Below are 22547 nucleotides of genomic sequence, written 5' to 3' on the forward strand. Positions count from 1 at the left end.
TTGAAAAATTTTGGAATAACCACAGGACACTTCTTAAATAATATAAAAAATCTAAGTATACATAATCTTCTATATATATTTTGTAAACGTAAAAATTCCAAAAATCATATTTTGAGTAAAATCATTACTAAAGGAAAAACACGAGGGTTGGAGAATCACAAGGTTTATACTTTATTAATTTATTTATGATAAATCATGGAATAACCCCAAAAGTGATTACATGCATTAAATTATAATGATTCTTCAATGTAAAAATATCAACAAAATTGCCAAATTGTTATGTTTCATGATTCATGATGAATAAAAATGATCAAACAGAATAACATAATATTACCATAAAAATCAAACATAATCCTCGCAAGTTCATAATATTGTTGTTTACATGTATAAAATAACTTTCCAATCGTTTACATGTTAGGATAGTACCTATCCACGGATAAAGAAATACACACGAAGTGATACCATATATTATTATTATTTATGGTACAGCATCAACTACTAGGTTATTAACTTGCAACAAAAGTTCTAAAAAAAAATTCGAATTTATTTAAAATTGTTTACTGTAACACGACAATGCACCAATATTGCCTACACGTTACGCCGCACGATACTAAAACAGTATACGGTTCCTGCTGTATATTATTATAATTTATTATCATAATATGTGTTTGTGGCAATTCGTTTTGTAATTCGTTCTTGGCACGGTAGCTCGGATCCGGATAAGGATATTAGTGCCATATAAGTACATTAACACCAAACGCTTTTCATCCCTTTTACAAATATAATTAAATATTTATTTAAATGTTAGTATGTCATGTTTTACGCGAGCAATAAAATTATGGGTACGCAATAAAATTTACGACTTAATTTATAAATTATTTATAATTACCGAATTAACAAGATAAAAAAAAAAAAACAAAATTAATTTGGAATGTCTAAAAAATGAAATATGAAATGCCTTCATCATTTTGCAGTCTTCGTTAATGCAATTTTGTTAATTGGTTTATATTTTATTATAATTGGCATACTTGCCTTTTTGATATTATGAAACAGTCCATAATATATGAGAATAATGAAATCATTTACTCAACGACAGTGTAACTGAATAAAATACACAATAATGAAAATAATATGCGTCTCTCTCCATTTAATCTTGCCCTAGTAAATAGAGGTATTATTTTTAAAATTACAAGATCATTGATAATTCACCGTTTTTGAAAACGATCCTAAGTGAATAACTATTAATATCTATAATTATTCGGTTAACATTTGGTAAAATAGAATCACGCCTATAATATACAAGACCTAATTATAATAAACAGGTACCATAGTAATCGGCAATAGTTTACATTTCAAAGGAATATTATTATCTACATTATGACAAAATAAAAATTAACAAACATAAAATACGGTACTATTTCAGTGTATCTACCTCAGTAGACGGACAAATCGGTGTACCTAAATTTTCAGCTAATTTTACCGAGATGGACCACAGGTGGATGAGTTACCTACAGCACTTTTCGTGTGTGGTTCAAACTTCTTTTTGAATTTTTCTGATATTTCTAAAAACAATCTTTAAGAAATTTGTCAAAATCGGTTGATTTGTTTTTAAGACTATAAGCTACAAACATGAAGTCATTACATTTGGGTTTTATTTGTACATTTGAATAACAAACAATAAATTAAATATTATTTTCTTTTATTTAAAAAATATACCATGGCAACACATGGCAGACGGACTAGTCAAAACATTTTTTTTTTTTTTTTTTTTAATTTAATTTGATTTCTGTAACTAGGTGACCCTCTACATAAACAAAATATCACTCGATTTTTGTGAGTTAAAACGAAATGCATGTATTAGCCGCCTTATATCATGTGTATATTGCTTTTAATTTTTGGAATATTATTTTTAAGTCCCAATAGGTATTATGTCAGTTTATAGGTACGGTTTGCGTTTGGGATGTGTTATTGATTTATCGTGTCTGGTGTACCTATTATGTTTTTTTTATTATATATTTTAAAAGAAATAAACAATCTGTGCCCTAGCCCCCAGAGTACGATAATACTGTGTGATTTAAAAGCTATATATATGTATAAAAATACGCGAGGTTAGAAACCACTCTTGTGATAGCACATTTTTTTTTTATATTTTTCTGTTTTTATTTTTATGTTATATTTTATTAAATAAGAAGGTATCTGCACCAGTTCCTGTCCAATCATCGCGGGGGATTTTCATGAATTGTATAAAGGGGTTGGGGTGAGAAGGGAGTCCATTATAAAATAAAAATCGTATACCTATATGATGTTTTTGCTTCTGCGTGAATAGTTTTAATTTATAAATATGTGTGTAAAATGAAATTGGAAATACGTGGTGGTGCATTAGTGATTTTGCGTAGGATTTTGTCCAAAAAAGTTTGAATTTTATTGGGATTGGAGTTTTTGTCATGTCCTAGAGTTTGAAACCATCACAAGTCCAAATTGTCATAATCTATAGGGTTTATGAATGGATAGTTTTAAATTTATTTTAATTTAATGTACTGATTGGGTATTAATGTTTTGATCAAACGAAAACGCGCATTTAATACTAGTTTTTTTCTTATTATGAGTGCCCAGTTGAGACGATGGTCAATGAGTAGGCCTAATAGATTAATACCAATTGGTAACATGGAATTGGGGTGTTACCTAAAGAATATTCAAGATAGGAAGCAAAATAGTGAAAATGTGTAAAGATTTTATTTGACTTTAACTAGCCATTTATCATACCTGCAGGTAGAGATCAAGCAGATGATTTTAGAGATTTAGGAAAGCAGTAAGTATGTGAGTTCATCTATTGCAATATCGATCATGATATAATTGCCTTATTATCAGAAAATTCAGCTGCATATGTATTTGGAGGGGTGATTGGTACTTGGTCAGCAGCACATATTATATATTATTATATATTGTAAAGAATTGAGAAATAATGCCCCACCGCGATATTCACTAATATTGCACAGATATTTGCGATATTTGAAGAGCCAACCCTGACTTGAAAGTGACATTCGATGTGTTATGATTTAATCAGCAATTAGTATGTTGGAGGAGGAAAAAGTTTTAGTTCATAAAGTAGCACCTTATTCCAAACCCTGCCAAACGCTTGTGAGACATCAATAAAGGATCACGCTGAAACAGTACTTTTTCTTTTCTTGAGTTTCAAAAATGTTGGCAAAAAAGGGTAAGAGACTTATAGGTCGATAGGTATCAGAAGGCTTTTTGGGTTTTGACTTTTGAAAATAAAGTTTAAAATTTAAAATTACTAAATTAGTGGGAATATGCCAGTAATTATAAGGCGACATTAAATAAAACTGTTCCAAGATGTTGATTTCTTAACTACCTTATTAGTGATTAGATCGTAACCAATGGATTTTTAAGGCTGTATTTCTACAAATTTAAAATTATTGGGAGTAAAATGTTTAGTGGTTATTGATTTATTATATGAATATTTATTTTAGGTAATACAATAATAAATCGTCCGCTATGTTATTATTGTACATAATGATTAATACCTATAATATGTTCATTGATAATGATTAAAAAAAATTAATTAATATTATTTAGTTTGCCTTTGCATGTGCATATTATATATTATATAATTATACTGTTTGCTTTACACGATGTGCATTAATAATAAAAACAAATCTATTTTACTAGTTAAAAGTTACTCAACTTACTACATATATGTATTTTGTATACATATTATTTATTGTGTTGACTAATGACGTTTACCGTAATAATTCATTAATATCGAATTTTTCGCCAATGCGATCAACGTAAAAAATCAAATAATGATTTAAAAATATTACATCATTTTTATTTATATTTCAATCATACAATTAATATTTAATTAAACAAGGCAAGACATACAGGGCACTATAAATGACTGAATATTACATAATATTAACATATTATTATTATTTAAATTACATAATAATATAACTTACTAGGTATTATAAAAATAGTCTATTCGACCATAATATTTTAACATTATTAACAAGTGGAGAGCTGCAAAGTGTACAGTCAAACAACTCACGCGGATAACGGAGCTACGATTTTGTGTAGAACCGTTTCGTAATTATTTTTAAATTATTTTTTTTATTCGTACCTACGATTGGCATATTATGATTATAGTTTATAAACATTATACACATTAAATACAATAATAAAAAAAAAAAAACAAGTCGAGAAATGGGTTACAGATTTATATATACCAATACAATAATATTATACACAATAACGGAGACCTGAAGCGTTTAACGCGATCGTCGGCCAACCTACATATTTAGATTTCTGTCATTGTATACCATGGTATTGTGCGTTATTATTTTTTTATCCTCCTTGCCTCGCCGCATATTCGCATACTCGCATATAATATTATTGTACATTTCGCGTACGACAATCATACCCTCCGACGATCGTAATAATATTAATTCATAAGACGTAATACCTACACAATTTAATATACGATGCGTAAATCTATAGTAAAAGTTAATGATATTAAACTGGTTTTGACTAACGGCCGTACTGTCGCGACGGATCGGACGAGTATAATAACAATAATTATTATCGTCATCGTGTCCTGTGATGTCGAAAGACGACGACAGGCGACCGCATGTGCTGCTTATAATCTAGTAATAATAATAAAAATAATTACTATAGTAAATATTATATAATAATAAAAATAATAATTATAATAATAATAATAATAATAATAATAATAATAATAATAATAATAATAATATTAATAATAAAAATAATATAATATACGACTGCAGCCCTATGGGCCCAAGTGATAATTCAATATTATGTACGAGAAATTTTCAGATCGCCGATGAACACACTGAGAATCGAATTAATTTTCTTTGTTTTTGAGCTGTCGTCGGAGTCGTGCGAAACAAATTACTCGTAAATAATAATAATAATAACAATAATAATGACGTCTCGAGACGTCTTGAAAGGTGAGAAATAAAAACTGCACAACCATAAGTGATGGTATATCATATTATTATTATCGTAACTGTATCCTGAGAATCAAATAATGAGTCAGTCAAAAACCTAGGAGGTCGTTGGAAATCAAAACGAACGATGGCACGATCGGCGCGCAAATGAACGATTTTCGGGTTTGGTCGGTACACATATTATTATAATATTGTATACCTACACTGTAATTTATCTATATTATTATTATGGTGTTATATTATTATTTTGCGCGTTTTCGTTTCGGTTTTTGTTGATATATGGAGCGTGACCCATCCGTGGATGGTGACATGGGTGGTTTTGCAGTTGAGTGGTTGGGGGAGGGTCAGGGGCAGAGGGTTGAAGAGCTGTGAGCCTATATTTTCATCACGCGTTTGCCGACTTGGACACGAACGCCCTATTGCGAAACGAATCGTCAGACATGAACGCGCTGCAAGACGCTCCGTTGACAGGTGGTCGCGAGTACATCTCTTCGCAGACATCGGTGTCCGTGACGGCGGGCAGGAAGCATGGCGTCGACGTCAGGCTTGACCAGAAAGATTTGTTTTGGTTCGACACGGGTGCCGGCAAGTCCACGGGCCGGTTGTGTGCCCGGTCGTCGTCGTCCTTCTTCTTTTGAGCAATCTTCTTTTTATCCTCCTGCGTAAAACGTTCGAGATTAATTTTTAAACTCTTAATACTATCGAATAATATTACGTTTTGGATATTAGTGTTCAGAGCTGACTGGACTTATAGTGGAGCAAAGCCCACGCAGTACCAAATCAAAATATAATATACTGACTAATTGTGACTACTTATTTAGTGTGTTGGCAAACTTTTAGAGCCTTCCGTGGATTTACCTTCCCAAAATTGAAAATATTATGTCTGGTCGAAATTTGGAATACTTTATAAACCCCCGTTTGAGCCACAACATAACGTTTAACGATTGTACTTAAATAAATATATATAAACTTATATAAACATATATGTATATAGGATTCATTAGACAGTAATCAGGTTGGGTCGCATACGGTAGCATAGCCCCCTCAAATAATTCCCTTGTTCCTTTTTCAAAGATCTGTTAAAAGAAATTTCAAGTATAATACATAGGTCAGGGATGGGTCTGAAGCTTGTGTAAGGGGGGTGAGTAGGACTATTTATGAGTGGTATATAAAGTACAATGAAGATTTTACTGATTTAAATCATTAAAAAAAAAGCCCAAGGAGAATGACCGCCACATTGTCCCTCCCCCCCCATAAATCAGGAAAAAATTAGTGGTTTACCGAAAATCAAAATTTTCCTTTTTTCAAAATAGTTGTATTTTTGAAATATTATTGGAAGAACTATTTGTAAGTAAATACTTAGTATGCTGCAGCTGAAGGCCGTCGTTTTTTATCGTTTTCTCACGATCCTCTCCACTTACCCTTTTCTTGTACGATTGTTGGTAGAAGTTATAGAACAGGAAGTAGAACATGACGGCGTGCAACAAGATGATCCAAGCGAATGCCTTCGGGTAATCGCACTCAGTGAACAACAACTGGGATGCGTGGATGAACACCATAATGAATTGGACCTGAAACACGGACGAAATAACGTTGAATATATTATCGGCTCAAGTTTGCATTTTATATACAGCCATATACTACAGGCTGTGAGTTGTGACCCACACGACTATATATTGACATAATAATAATAATATTTTTGTACCATTTGGAGCACAGTCAAGTATTTCTTCCACCAGAGGTACTTTTGCATTTGCGGACCAATGGCGGCCAACATGTAGTACGAGTACATGATGATGTGCACGAACGTGTTGAGCAGCCCGAAGAACGTGCTGTGACCGCCTATATATGAAAAGAATTTAAAATAACGTAATTAAATTGAATTTCGACGCAGGTCCATCTGGTAAGTGGGAGGTAGACTCACCGGGTGTGAACTTGACACCGAACCACACGCTCATCGGCATGATTCCGTGGTGGATGACATGCAGCGTGGATACTTGATCGTATTTCTTGCGCATAACGAAAAAGAACTAAATAAAACACACACAAAAATAACCATTAATATTCGATACAATCGGGTTCATCAATGGTAGTTCGCAAAGCGTGTTCACTTACGGTATCGAAGAATTCCGTGAATTTAGAAAAGTAGTACCACCAGCAACCTCGAGCTACCTACAAATTAAAATCGAAACGTGTAAGACGGCATTATGGATAGGCAATTTCATAACACCACAGTGCATAGCGGTCGCGCGACCAAAATTAAATACAAATAATATAATATAATATTATGGTGTGTCTCAGTGTTGGAAAACAATGTTTTTCTTTTATTTCTTTTACCTATGATATATATATCAGTCATCATCTCATTCCGATTTAATTTTCAGTTACACTTTTTTCACGTTTGTATTTACACTAGATCATAGAAGTATTATAAGTAATAATAACAGCTGCAATCGTATATTGTAAATATGGATACGTCGCTACTACGCATGTGCAATGTGCTTCGGTGTTTTGTAAGCCGCGGTGTATCTTCAACACAATATGTTACTACTACTATGAACCTTATGCTATGTTCCGTCTATTAGTATAACGTCTTTGATGATGATTGATAACAAAATAGTTAAAAACACCAACATTGAGACAAGACAGAAATATCCAGCGATTCAAGACTTGACACAATAACAATTATTGTGGACTGCGCGTCCCCCAAATCCTACCTTAGGTTGCCTAAGGTCAACATTGTTACTTGTTAGAAAGAGTTAGCTAATACCTGTGCATATTATGATGGCACAAAGTTGTTTACTATAATATTAAGTTTCTATCAATGTTGTCCACTTGTCCCCAAATATCTATATCTATGCTCAGTCAATACTTATGTAATATGTCGATGTTCAAAACACATGCGTTCTTTATGCAGGACACTCTTTAATAAAATGATATTATGTTATATCGATGGACTTACTCTCATGGCGGCCGGGGATGTGGAGTAATCGACAGGTTCGCATCGAAGACTGTAACCGTTGCCCCATGCACCGTCCCATGCTTCGAAGAAGATCCACGAGGAGAATATGACTTGCAGTAAATTATAAACGATTAATGTTTTTCGCAGTTGGAATGGTTTGCGGTCTCTCATCAACCTCGGTCCCAAAATCTTTACGATGAACGCATATGTCAGGCATATGGTCATGGTAGGAAAAGGACTGCTCATAAGGAACCAATTATTAACCCTTTTGTCTGAAAATATAAAATGTTTATATAAAGCCCCGGGATACCAAACAAGGTATTACATTTATTCTTCTTGGAAACATTTTTAAAAAAAGGAAATTAATCAGCATTTCCTACTCTCTAATCCAAAATAAGTGTAGCTATATTATGGTCATTTTAATAACTCTTTATTGAGAATATTATAGCTCGGAATCAAAACCGATTATAACTAGCCACTAGGTATATTAAAAGTTTCAAATTAATGTTTAAATTCTATTTTATTGAAGTCTGTTGAATATTTGCTATCGATGTAATCATGTATGATAATGTGTAGATATAATTAAGATAGTACTTAATTAATTTAATGAAATTAAAATGCTCAACGATTTCCTTTTTAATGATATATTGTTTAAAATCTTTATAAAATATATAATAGATCATAATATTAAAAATTACTTACCACTGTAATCGTTCATTAGGGTGTTATACCCTTCGATTACAGTGTTCAACATCTTGATTGTATCGATATCCTACGTATATGTATTCAACCTATATAAAACAAAACAAAAAAAAAACAAATTTAGTAAACAGATTTTAATTAGTCACTATTTTTTGTGGTTAATCCATATTATCCTCAATTTTCGTGATACAATATAAGTCATTATTCATAATAGGTATTCAATTAGCGATTTCGATATTTTGGTATGGTCATATTAATTGATTTCTGATAGCTTAAAATAGTATTTTAATACCATGTACTTAAAGTAACACATATAAACATATCTAAAATATTATTTTATAATAACAACTGTCAAATATATTATATTATTTACAATAAATACTAATAATATTATAATTTTGGAAAATAATAAATTACGTTTGACATTTCATCACGCCCTAAATGTTAATAGAAACCGGCAGTCTGTATATTATGTAAAGATCAGTTATTGTACAATGCATTCATAAGTACCTATAATAGTATTTTATACGCGTTAACACTGTTTAAAAACTACTCAAGGTTAAAATAGGAAATCGTAGTTTGTTATATATTTTACATTAGACACCTAATGCGAAACACGATTCCCCGATGATAAGCTAATGACGGCTGATAATAAAATAATATATTTCAATAAATAAAAATATTAACACCTTGATTAAGAATAGAAAGAAAAAAATGGTTTAATCATATTATTATACTGTGTTATAATATTATATAGGTGTCCGATTACGAAACGAATATTATAATCTAAACTATTTCTGTGAGCGTTTTTTTATTTTTTTTTCTGGACAATACGATCACGACATCTTGTAGGTTTTTTATCTCCATTGAAAAATAATGATACTAGTAAAAAAATCACAATCCAATTGTAGAATTTCGTTTTGAAATCATGGATTCGGGCAGAAGTCTACGAAAGTATTGCACTTCGACGTGCCAGACGGTACCTTTAGGTATATGTAGTAGGAGTGGGTCACCGGACAACACATTATAGGTAGCCATATAATATTGTGATATAATAATAATAAATAATAAATATATCATAATTAATATGTGGCACACACGACCGTCGACAAAAAAATGATTACACATTATTGTTATTATTATTATTATTATTATTATTATTATTATTATTATTATTATAATCATATACTCTCTCCTGCACGCCGAGGCGGTCTTACGCGTGTGGATTTTCGACACACACGTCGTCGTTACAAAACTACGGATTTGTGGGTTCTTTTCCTTCTCCACTTCCACCCACTCACCCCACCAAACGCCCCTCGGATTCGTATAACAATATTATAATAACGAGTATTGTTATTCCGTGCGATCGATCGTCGACGCAATCGTCTATAATATTAATTATCATATTATTATTAAATAAAATAAATAAGTCATGACTTAAGAATTATATAGTATATAAAAAAATCCGGTACAAGAAAATCGACTTTGTGATGGTGTTTATATTATTATTATTATCATTATCATTATTATTATTATTATTATTATTATAATGACTTCGACGGTCTGCAAAATATTTTATTCGTTCGGGCCGGCCTTGGACGGAATTACGAACGTCTGCAAAACGAACGGTATTATATTAGCTTATATTTATTATGATGTAGGACTGTGTATAACAGTGGTAAAGAAGAATAAAAAACGTCACCGTGTAAAGCGTGTTTATCGTGTACTACAGTTGATGATTGCACAACTCCACAGCTGTCCAAGGTACTTACGAGTAAAGTAACCAAGCAAGAAAGTATACAACACATTAAGTACACCAGCTTTTATACGCCGTTTTGTATATCATAATGTTTAATAATAATATTATAATGTATATACCTAGTTGCGGGTAATGTGCTGCTGCACCGGATTAGGTTTAATACAAATTCGTGCAGTGCGCTCCACCGCGCTGGCATGAATATTCCGTCAGTAATAAAATATAAATTATTGCGTCTCTAAACAGGTGGGAATTTTCTGCGTATTTTAATATTCTCCACGTAGAGACGAAAATTGCGCAGTATGTATCTCCAAAAGTTTCCGAAAATAATAAAAAAGATTTGCTCTGGTTATTATCTTGAAACTATATTATATTATAATTTATAAGCCATATTATATAATTCATCCTCGTTTGTTTCATGCTTCAATCATTTTTTAACAATAGGTATGTTATATTTTGAGTGGAGCAATGAATGTATTGATTACAATGATGTGTATTTTTAATTGTGTGTCTTAAGACAACATATTTTCTATAGTTTGAGGGAGTAAATTGTACTGTGGATTAGAAGTAGACATTTTTCAGTACTTTTTAATATGATTGGCGAAAACAAAAAATAAACAACACGAACATTTGTTAAAATGTTTATATTATTATTAAAATAATTTTTTGGTAACCATGGTTAACAAAAATTAACAATTTTCGCTCAGGTTCGAAGTTGGTTGTATGATTAAAATTTAACAGATCCATTGCACTAATAGGTACAGTGACCCATTCAATGACGAAGTACATTTAACACCTACGCTATACCCAAGAGCAGTTACCTACTTCCCCACTGTTTTTCTTTTTTAATAAAATTGCTTTCGGTACATTCGTACGACGTATTACCATAGATGAATTTGGTGTTAAATAATGGTGATGTAATATGTATTGATATGTACATCACAGTACACTGATGATACTTGTTAACTGTGAAATAATTTATGAATGAAAATAAGTTAAATGCGTATCCGCTAGACGGCCGTTGTCCGACTTGGGTTTCAATAAGTATTAAATTCAATAATGATTTCGGGTATGTATAGTTACGTATAATACTATCGCTACGCTCTGCACGGTCCCACTACCCCGTTGAATTTCTGGGGGTACCGTGGGCCTTACATTTCGTATTCTGAGCATGTTATTTTCTTAGAAATGTCGAAGAACGAAATATTATATCGAACATAAACCTTAATAATATACTATATTAAATATTAATATTATAATATAATTTATGACGATAAAATCGTACTAGGTAGGTACTTAAAAAGTGTTTCTCAGCTAGCGGGCCGTGAACTGTCCTGAGATGTGTCGTGAAATTATTATTGAAATATTATAAACAAACATAATATATTATAGTGTGTAGGGTGTTTCAGGACTTTTATAAAACATTACCCAAGTGTGCCGTGAATTAAAATGTTGAGACCCACACTAACTTAAATGGAGGGCTGGTTTCTGAAGGCGGAGACACGATAAATTCCTTCTTCCCCCCTCCCCCCAAGTGAGCATTATCAAAATTATTTCACTGAAATGTCACACGCGTCAACTGATAAGATACGGGAAACGGACCGAAAACCAACTTGTCTGTTCGAGCTTGACGTCAAATACTGCTGCAGTGTTATCGGAAAAGCATAAGAGGTTCTTCGCAATAAGAAAAAAAAATATTAATACTATTATATTATGTTATTCACGCGTTATACATTGAATTTCATATTGTGGTGATAAGTAAATCTTAGTATGATACGCGTTGTTGGTTATTTTCCGTTTGTATAATATAGTCTCCGTTTCCGACATCGAAATCACTGTTGCAGCTCGTTACATACTCGAACTAGCTACATAAATGACGATTATGTTATAGAGGTATTCAGGTGTAGTATATAATAATATGTACTACGACGAAGCAAAAAATATAAGCAAAATAACACATTAATTTAGAGTTAAAATCAATGTTGACGAGATATGAAAATAATATATTTTTTGCTTCGGCGCCGACACGACTCGTTTAAATTCTGTACGGTTTAATAATATTCCACGCGTGCCATGATGGTTTTGTGTACCTATATATACAATATATATATTATAATAATATGCAAATGAAACCTCGTAGCTCATATAAATACACGGCGAACCCGGGTTCACAACTCCGTCGTCCGCGGTTGTGTCGTGTGCCAGTTATCGTATTGGTTGTCGTAATCGTGGCATCACATTATCACTATAACCAGAAGCTACCGGGAAATTCCCACGGTAGCTTTTGGACACGACACGACAGACGACGTGACCGCGTACCCGCGTGGTGCACGATTTATATATTATATAATTGTTTTTCGGTGGTTTTGGATGTCTCGAGACGTCCCGTCGCGCGTCGCAACGATTATAACTACAGGTAATAAAATAATATCATGGTATATACCTACCTATTATTGTATACCGCGCATAACTAACGGTCGGTTCAATCAGGACCCACGAGTGAAAAACGATTTGCCGCGTACACGGAAAACGGTTCGAAAACGGTGTGTAACATAACGCGAGTCGACGTGAAATCGCGACGGGTCTGAGTACACGAGGCTATGAGATGTTTTGCTAAAATAAATATATTATGTGTCCGCGTAGAAAACGACGGTAAATGCACGTATGCAGCCGCGGAGAAGGAGAGTGCGTACGAAAACAAAATAATAATTATATTGTGCCGCGTAACCATTGTATACGCGTATACTACAATAATAATAATACATGATAATGTATACAGAGTGATCATATTGTTGCTCGGAGCTCGATGTTCCTCAAACCCGACGACCTAAACCAACTGAACTCCATCCCTACACGGTTCTAACCGCGAAGAAAGATTAGGTTGCGGTAGGTTAGTGTTAAGGAATTTCGAGTAGTGTTTTGCAATTATTTTAATATTATTATCGCCCCGTATATGTGTATGCATAATAATATTATAGTATACTAGCAATTATACGGTGTACGGTGTACGATCACATACTTTTATGGTTATTAAAAATTAAAAATAAGAAGAACAAGAAAAAAGAGAAGAACAAGAAGAAGAAAGAGAAAAGAAGAAGTAGAAAAATAAACAACCCTCGTGGCGCAGTAAACAGCTTATAATATTATTGTGTAGTACAGTAGACTATATGTTATTGTTGAAGGACCTATGAAAAAATTCAAATTACCTACCGATAGTTATGAAAAATGTAATACTATGTATAATATGTAATCTGTAATAAATAGGCTTAGGGACTTATAGCTCTAAAAAAAGTTTAAAAAAAATATTATGCTGCATAATAAAATGACCAAACGTGCACTAACAAAATACCAAATATAACTTACTTTACCGTGTATACTTCAACCCCAGAGTTTTTAGTTTTTTAAGGTATACCTTAATTATTATACCTTTATTTTCCAGTGAAAAAAAAATAAGAAATAATCGTGTGCAGTTTATAATAATCATGACGTGTGTGTGTATTTCGATTTAATAATGTCCACCACCATGCCATATATTCATTGTAAGTAAATTTATTGTGACCTCCAACAATAATATGCAGAGACAACTCGTATTACCCGAAGGTTTGGAAAAAATAAAAACTAGAAAATTCAAGTTTCGCCTTGCTGGAGAATCTGATAATGATATCAGGTACCTACTAGTCGTACTTCATTATAAAACGTACCTATATAGTTTCCCGTGTTATTGGTCGTTTATATCATTTACAACTTATATTATATTATAATAACTATACAATTGACATCCGCGACGTTTTTATTACTGTGTTTGTCCACACGTTGTTGACTTCCAGTTATTGACTTCTTGACGGACGGCCTTGTACCACAATATACATATTTTATTAATATCATATAATACCAGTTTACCCCGGTGGCCCGGTCCAACCGGATACTTTATAGACAGTGGTCTATACCAGTGCAGCCGTGACTGGTATGCCTACACCAGCAGCAGCAACTCCAGTCCTCCGTTGTGGCGTGTTGATTTTATCGCGGAAGACTATCTCATCTCGCGTAATTGCGATATTATTAATAAAATATTCGATCATATTTTATTCTGGCGAAGGTTGCAAGCTGTCGTGGGTGTATAATATAGCTTCTGCAGTACGTGCACCGATGGCATAATGACAGCATATAGCCACTTCTAGTTGGGGGGTAGGGGTCTTTAAAGCACCCCAAAAACAGAGCCATAATTTTTACAAAATTTTGTTCTATTCGATCGTTTAAATGCATAGTTTTATAATTTTTGTACAAAACTATTATACACTGAAACATACGAAAAAAAATCTACCAAACCTTTTTTTATGGTAAAACTCCCACCACTAAGCATAGTACCTTATACCCGTCAGAAGCTTATTTAAAAATCATTTTTCGATTTACCGGATTTCGGAACCTTTAAAGTTTCACGTCACGATGCCGCGAGTCAGCGTAATAATTATAGCACCAATATCACAACAGTCAATATAGTGATGTTCAAAAATCGTATAGTTATGCTTCGAACAATAATAATATAATGCTTTAAAGATGAGAAAAAAATGTATCCAATCAGCATCGTGCGAATAAAACACCGACATAAAAATCCTATTATATAATAATATGTGTAAATACTCGTATTTATCGCTATATTCGATCATTTCGATATTTTATGTGAGTGATTCGCATTTGTACTTAACTCGTTTCGGTCTGATTTATTTTATATAGGCAGGTACGTTTAAGCTATAATCTCGCAGGCTAAACGCAAATAACGAGATTAATGACGAAAGATGTTTGAACAGATTCTTCATATAGGTACCTAATATGTAATAATGATCTCAGTGCTATGTATAGTGTATGCGTATATATTATGTAATTCAATTATTTGAAAAATGCAGAATTTGGTCGCCTAAAAAGCGACCAACGTGTATCAAAATTTTTAATACAATATGACTAAAAACGAGTATATTGTATAAATTATAACTTTTTCTTTTTCTCGTTAAATCGCCGCATGACAGCTAACTGTTTGCACATAACTAACTCCTATTCGGCCGTATAAATTACAAATAAATGCATATTAGAATAAAATATATGTTATATAATAGTAAATATTATATCAAATATATGTGTTAGTGTGTCAATACCTATGTCGTTTTACATATTTGTAAATTTTATAAAATGTTTATATATTGTAATCTATACCAATAGTGATACATTTAACGAAAGACACTAATTATTTCAAAAACTATTAATGTTGAAAATATATTTTGAATATTTTTATCATTATTGTTTAGAAAAAATGTATCACAACAAGCATTTTTAATCCTTTATTCAAATGGAGAATATTTTTTGAGTACGAAGAAGAACAGCGAGAAATATAATTTTTTTCAAAAATGTTAGTTGTCTTGTAACGACTTAAAATACATATCAAAAGTCATATTCAAAAAGGACAGTGTCTTCTGAAATTATAAGTATATCTGTCGTGATAAATGGTTCAATAACCCGTATAATATAATATTAGGATAGGAAACTAAAAAGTATTTTCTCCAGACCCTAGACAGTGTTTAAATATTTCTATAAGTTATAATAAAATATGTAATGTACATTGTAGATACATTTATTTTTAGGACGGTCAAATCTGAAAAATTAAAAACTCATACAGTACGACTGTCTCACGATATAGGAAGTATCTAAAAGCATATACAGCGCGTTTATCCTCGTCTGATATTTTGTTGTATACACTTCGCAGAAACGACTTATATGTAAATAATGTACTATAACGATAACACTGAAAGTGCATATTTTATAAAATCTAATTATGGATTATTTTTTTTTTTTAGCGAAACGACAATCAAACCAGTTTTGTTATTATACTCGTAAACTAGTTCAACGTCTGACGTCTTGCGCAAAAATAACGCCATTTTAATTACTTTTGGATCAAGGACGTACGCGTGATGGCATTATTATTATTATTATAGCAAGTATATATAGCTACTTAGCAAATACTATTATAGACTATCCTTGAAATAAAGTTTATTCGGTCCTTGCACCTTGACCGCTATCAAAGCCGATCGTCGCATCTTGCTATTGATATTTGGTATAGGAAGAAACATACTTTACACATATTTTAACATATAACATTATTTTTTCAAGTAGTTTATTATTGGTGTAAAATTTCCTTACGTGGCTGTAATAATGCGTATATCGGTTTCGTTTTAGCCCACGTCCAATAACCCATGTCAAATGCAAATTTTTCGTTGCACCATATTATAAACAGCCATTTCGCTGACATTGCACTAAGTAGATAGGTATATATTTTTTCTATTTTTTACATACGTCAAAGTCATTTCTTAGGACCAATCACATAATATTACTGATTAGTACTATAATACGGTTGACGCGAGTAAAACAAACGTTTGATACGAACTGTACAGTGCGTGGAAAAATTCTTAAACGTACCTGTCCAGCGTCCTGGCGGTTTAACCATAATAAATTATAAAGATTGAGCCTCCAATGTTATAAACCTAAACAAATTATTGTTATCAACGAGATAAACATTTTATTTGGAATTTGAAAGTTGATCCATTTGTAATTAAAATACGAATTTATAACAAAAGTTTATTTGTATTATTAAGTAAATTGTAAGAAACGAAATACTGAATAATATTTTATTGTTTATTTTGCTGCCGCAAACAATAAAATCATACATTTTGCTTTCAATATTTAGTTATTATTTTTTTTTTCGAAAAATACGCATGCGTAGATATTTTCACGGTTGAAAAATGACAAGACATATTATTATTATTATCAAATTCGCTATGGTTGCCAAGCGTGCATTGTTCGGTTCGAGATTGTTGGTCGCACAGTAGGAGATGAAGTAGATTGGGTCAAGTGATCCATCTACTATACATATTTCGTAAATTATAATTTGGACATTCATTGGAGTCAACTTGAATTGATTTGATCAGAACACTGTTTATGTAAAAAGGTTGCAATAAGTTATATAATATTACAGGGGTGGCAAGCGAGAAGAGACTCGCGAGCCACCAAATATATTAATAAAAATTGAAGAGCCAAGATGTAAAAAAAAAAGGTCATATTATTATAATATATTATATGACCTTTTTTATTTTTTTTTACATCTTGGCTCTTACGTTAATTTACGTCTAATGTTACGTTAAGATGCGAGCCGCAAAAGTCTATGACGCAAGCCCTCTGTAATATTACAAACGTATATTTTAGCCTCTGCTTGGAGTACCCATAATATCGGATTTAAATGTAAGTGCGTGTACTTTTTCTCCCGGAAATACTATGTGTGGCATCTCCTTTGCACTATAGTAGTTTTGGTTGTTATTTGAATTCTCTGTTAAGTTTTCATGAAAACGGCAAAGTAATTATCTATTAACAGTGGGGAAAACTTGCTCCCAAACATCGGTAAAACCGATATATCAATGATTTGACGTTAATATTTGAAAATATTTACAGACACGTTTGCCCCTAATGACCTGTCCAACTCTTGTATTTCACTTGTAGATTTATTACATAATTATAAATTACACCCACCGAACGATAAATTTTTTATTTTTAAATATCGTAGGTGTTGTAGTCTCCATTTGTTATCACTATTATTATAAATGTTATATCATATTGTCATGGTTATATTATATCAATTAAGTTCAGTTCTTTTGGGTCCAAGCGAAATATCAAGCTTTTATCAAGATTTTGTACAGTTAATAAATTATTTTACCATTATTTTTACCTTTTTCTGGCTTAGCCAACGCAATTTTTAAATTTTTCTAAAATAGTAAATTTATTAGGACCTGGGTGGTTTTAACACTCTTTATTTGCATTGTCATGAATTACAATTTTATGTTTACCAGTGAATGTGCCTATTGAGTCTGATATAGTTTTAATGTCATAAACGATTTTTTATTTGAAATCCCACACGAACTGCAGTGTCTAATTATTGTTTATAGTTAACTCGTATCCGAAATTCTTTATTAGTGAACAATTAGTTATACATTTAATCTCGAATTGTTGACACATTCATGATTCATATCATAATCTAACCTTCGTTTTATAGATAACAATAATAAATTTCTAAATATTCAATAGGTACGAATACATATTAAATAGTCATTAATTTACACTTACACTGTTCCGATATAGATGTTGTGCCACTTGTGCACAAATCTGAAACATTTCAAAGCGATTCGAAGACTACCATAAGTACAATAAGGAAAAAAAGTTACATCAACTTACTTTTATTGGTAACAATATATTATAATACGGCAGTGCAGTATTTTTACAACCTATATAATTATTGTCTTGTTCGCGTGACCTATTCGTATACTAACTTTTGTTTACGTACAGTCAAACAATTATAAAATTCCGAAGTTTTGAACAGGTTTGAATTTTTTTTCAGCGTTAACAGAAACACGATTTGGTATACTTTAGATGTATGTATAGGTACAGTGCGCATACGAATCAGACTATAAAATCAATGGTCGTAGGGACAGAGGGAAATAATATTATTATTTGTATTACCTATGATTAAACAAACATAATGTAAGCGTGACTTTGCAGATTCGGACGTATGTTAATCGAATAAAACATATTATATGCAGACGGATTTTAACAAAATTCGATTGTGCAATCGGTTCGTTATTTGCTTATTAAATAAGTATATTTGTTCAGCACAAACATAAAAAGTATAAGTAGTTTAAACCTAACGACATCGACAAGAATGTGAAAGTCCGCTAATTTTTTTAAGGTTATTATTTAAATTCTCAGATTATTGTGAAAACTATTCAAACATTTAGTAGAATCTTCTAAAAAACTATTTATTCAGATGTGAAATAATAAGATTATTTCAGTCCATAACTGTAATAAAGACATAAGTACAAATTCTTTCATCAAAAATCATTCACTAACAATTTTTCAATAAATTTTTTTTTAAAATTTATTATTTATTGCGACATAAAATCACAAAAATATACTAAACAAATATTATTCAAAACATTAGCTGAGTACTACGTAAACACGACACTAAGTAGTAGATTTTGAAAATTAGCTAAGTCCACTTCAAATTATTTGATGTATTATGTTTGTAATGATTGGTTACATTTTAGAGAAATATGCGAGGTACATAGGTACCAACTACTCGTAACTGTCTACCTATTATTGAATTACAACTGCCGAATAGATATTACATATTATTTTAATTTCAATGTTTATCGGTAGAATGACAAGTATAAAAAATAATATGAGATAACATTAATATTATGTTACGGTTTGATAATAAACGACACGCTCAAATCAAAATATATCATGATATGAGCTTAATAACCGGATAAATCTCACGTCAATCAACACAGACACACTACTAACTCATCTCACTTATTCATGTAATATTTATGGATATATCGATCGGAAATAATAGTTACTGTAAAATTGTAATCGATCGCGAACAATAATTATTAATTGATTACAGTTTTTAAATGATAATGGGATATTTGAATATCACGTAACTTTCGACATATAATATTACTCATCTACTTATGATATTAATATAGGTAGGTAGTATATATTATTATATTGTGAGAGGAATTTATTTAAAATTATAATTATTCCTCATTGGTATGAAAAAATTATATATTTTAATTTTAAATAGGTATCATTATATTACCTATATATTTTTGTGTACGACCGTTGTATTACAACGTTGTGTTACGAATGTATTATTGACTGATATCGTATTAACTTATAACACAAAATATCGTGTGTAATGTGTATAGATTAGAAATGTGTCCAATAAAATAAAATAAATGAACAACCATTCAAGTATGGACAATATTTTGAATTTATTTTTAATGCACAGATAAATAAAGTGACCGTTTTTTTTTTTAGTTGAGGGTGTGGTTGATTCCTGTTCTAGCCGAGGACGACAAAAGTCAAAACCAGCTGGACTAATGCATTCACAAGGGCGCCTCGTTTAATGCCCTTTTCCGGTACATGTTCTCTATACCGCATATACCTACGTCGGCGGTGCGCATCGAATAGTGTTAATGCGGTGTTATTGAATCGTGTGCGATCATTATAGTTAGGTATACCGGAATTACCTGTTATACATCGTAAATGAACGTGCGGTACAACAAATTGAATGAAAACATCTTTAAGTTCATAGTATTATTATATGACGACCCGAAGTTGTAACCTTAGGTCTCATAGATAATATATCATACGCAATGCCATCGTATAATTGTCTATATACGAGACGAAATCCGTAGGTAGTACGCACTAGATACTTTTCTGCCGCGAAAAGACGATTGCCTTGTGTCCCGCGTAGGGAATTTCAGTGAAAATTAGAATCGCGTACATAATATAATATATTATTGACATCGGTCTCAGACGGTATTGGCCGCGGACCCGTCCAACTTGTTCTCTTCCAAGATTTTTAGATCGAACGTATAAACATGGTACAGTAACAGCTGAATGACATGAAACAGCTTTTATTGTATATTACCAATATTAAAAAAAAAATGTTTTATATAATTTATAGACGCTTGAGCTACAATTGATGTATAATTTTAGTATAATTTTTAAATCTGATAGTGCACTATCATGGCAATACCATGGTACCGTAGATTTTCGAACATAGGTACGTTAAATAACAATATCTTCCTCTCTCCCGACCACAAAGATAAAAAATCTTTTCGCATCCATAACGGCAATACATTCAGCGATTTTCGTCATAGGCGTGCGCACAGGAGGTGCCGGTGGTGTCTGGACACCCCCGGACCCTTCAGCAAAAACGACAAGGGCCCTAATTATTAATTAAGTGTAAATTAAATTAACGAAATTATTGATGAATTCAAAAATGTTGTTCCTTTTAAACGTCGATTATCATTATAAGATTGTATATCTAAATATTGTTATGTAATATTTATTATAGTGAATAATAAAATAAAATAAATATTTTTAGTGCATTTGATATCTTTAAAACATTTGTCTGTATCTATAATTGTTTTCAAAATTATTGTGGGCCCTAATTTTTAGTGTGCACCCCCGGAACCAAAAGTCTGCGTACGCCTATGATTGCCGTACGAGTATAATTTCCGATGGTGTGCATGTGGTTAGCTCGCAAGCGCGGGATCGTCCAAGTTTGAAATCTGTTCACGTGTTTTTGGGCGTCTGCTCTTTACCAGTCACACGTATGGCACGGCGGTAATAATAGTAATAAAATATATAATAATATATTATTAATATTATTATTATCATGAATATTATTTAAGATACTTCATAAATTGTTCTATTATTGGTGAAAGAAAACAATTTTACTAGAAATTGATTATCATTTTTATAAGCGTTTGGAAATAAAATATTATGATGTTACAGTGAATTTCCTTTAAACAGTATTAGTTTTCTTGTCTAAAAAATTTTCTTATTGAAATTTAAAAATATCGAAATCACATGCTCAACTTTTTTTTATAAAAATCGTTAAAACCCAAAAAATGAAAATTATTTTGTAGTTTAAAATTAGTGTTAGATGGTTAAGTTTATTGAAAACTTAACATCTACATTCTACATTCAACCAATACTATTTTTTAAAATTGCACAATTGCCGTGGTTATCAGCTATATGCATATATACCTATAGCATATATTGATAAAAATGAACAAAATATTTAAATTACGACGCTACATCGACCGGGATCACATTACAGTGGTTATTTAGTTTCATCACCTACGGGATTGATTTATTTTTATAAAAAGGTAGCAGCTTTGTTCTTACTCAGAGGTCGAACTATATCCCCAAACCAAATTTCATCAAAATTGATTCAGTGGTTTAGCCACGATACCTAACCATACTACCTATTATTATTAAAATATTCGATATCCGCAAATAAGGAAGTTTCATTAAAACGATGAAAACCCGGTTATTTGTTTGCGAATTGGGATGTCGGTGAACGGGTAGGAAAGGCGAATAATAATTATTTTGCTCGTATGCTCGTAATGCGTTTGACACGTATAGACGTAGAAGCCCACTTAAGAATTAGAGAAACAGGTATATTATCATTCTTGACTTGTCAGATTGTTAATAATATAAAAGTACCTAAGACAGATACAAT

The 22547-nt window shown here is 31.6% G+C and overlaps 1 protein-coding gene across 2 annotated transcripts in view; it reads right to left on the reverse strand.

The window, feature by feature from the left end:
• Nucleotides 1–4002: 4002 nt before the first annotated feature.
• The window catches only part of LOC100163970 (elongation of very long chain fatty acids protein AAEL008004), a 34198-nt gene continuing 15653 nt past the window's right edge, over nucleotides 4003–22547 (reverse strand). The window contains exons 1-8 of one of the 2 annotated variants that reach the window (XM_008180341.3): nucleotides 12862–13053; nucleotides 8659–8747; nucleotides 7957–8228; nucleotides 7110–7166; nucleotides 6919–7024; nucleotides 6700–6836; nucleotides 6416–6565; nucleotides 4003–5652 (exon numbers count right to left, since the gene is read on the reverse strand). In XM_008180341.3, coding sequence (XP_008178563.1) covers nucleotides 5380–5652; nucleotides 6416–6565; nucleotides 6700–6836; nucleotides 6919–7024; nucleotides 7110–7166; nucleotides 7957–8228; nucleotides 8659–8710 — 1047 coding nt within the window. In that variant the 5' untranslated portion in view covers nucleotides 8711–8747; nucleotides 12862–13053 and the 3' untranslated portion in view covers nucleotides 4003–5379. Of the gene's footprint in view, nucleotides 5653–6415; nucleotides 6566–6699; nucleotides 6837–6918; nucleotides 7025–7109; nucleotides 7167–7956; nucleotides 8229–8658; nucleotides 8748–12861; nucleotides 13054–22547 lie in introns of those variants that run through there. The other variant, XM_001952783.5, reaches the window with a different exon arrangement.

The sequence above is a fragment of the Acyrthosiphon pisum genome, chromosome A3 (assembly GCF_005508785.2).
Source record: "Acyrthosiphon pisum isolate AL4f chromosome A3, pea_aphid_22Mar2018_4r6ur, whole genome shotgun sequence".
In the NCBI taxonomy this organism is placed as follows: Eukaryota; Metazoa; Arthropoda; class Insecta; order Hemiptera; family Aphididae; genus Acyrthosiphon; species Acyrthosiphon pisum.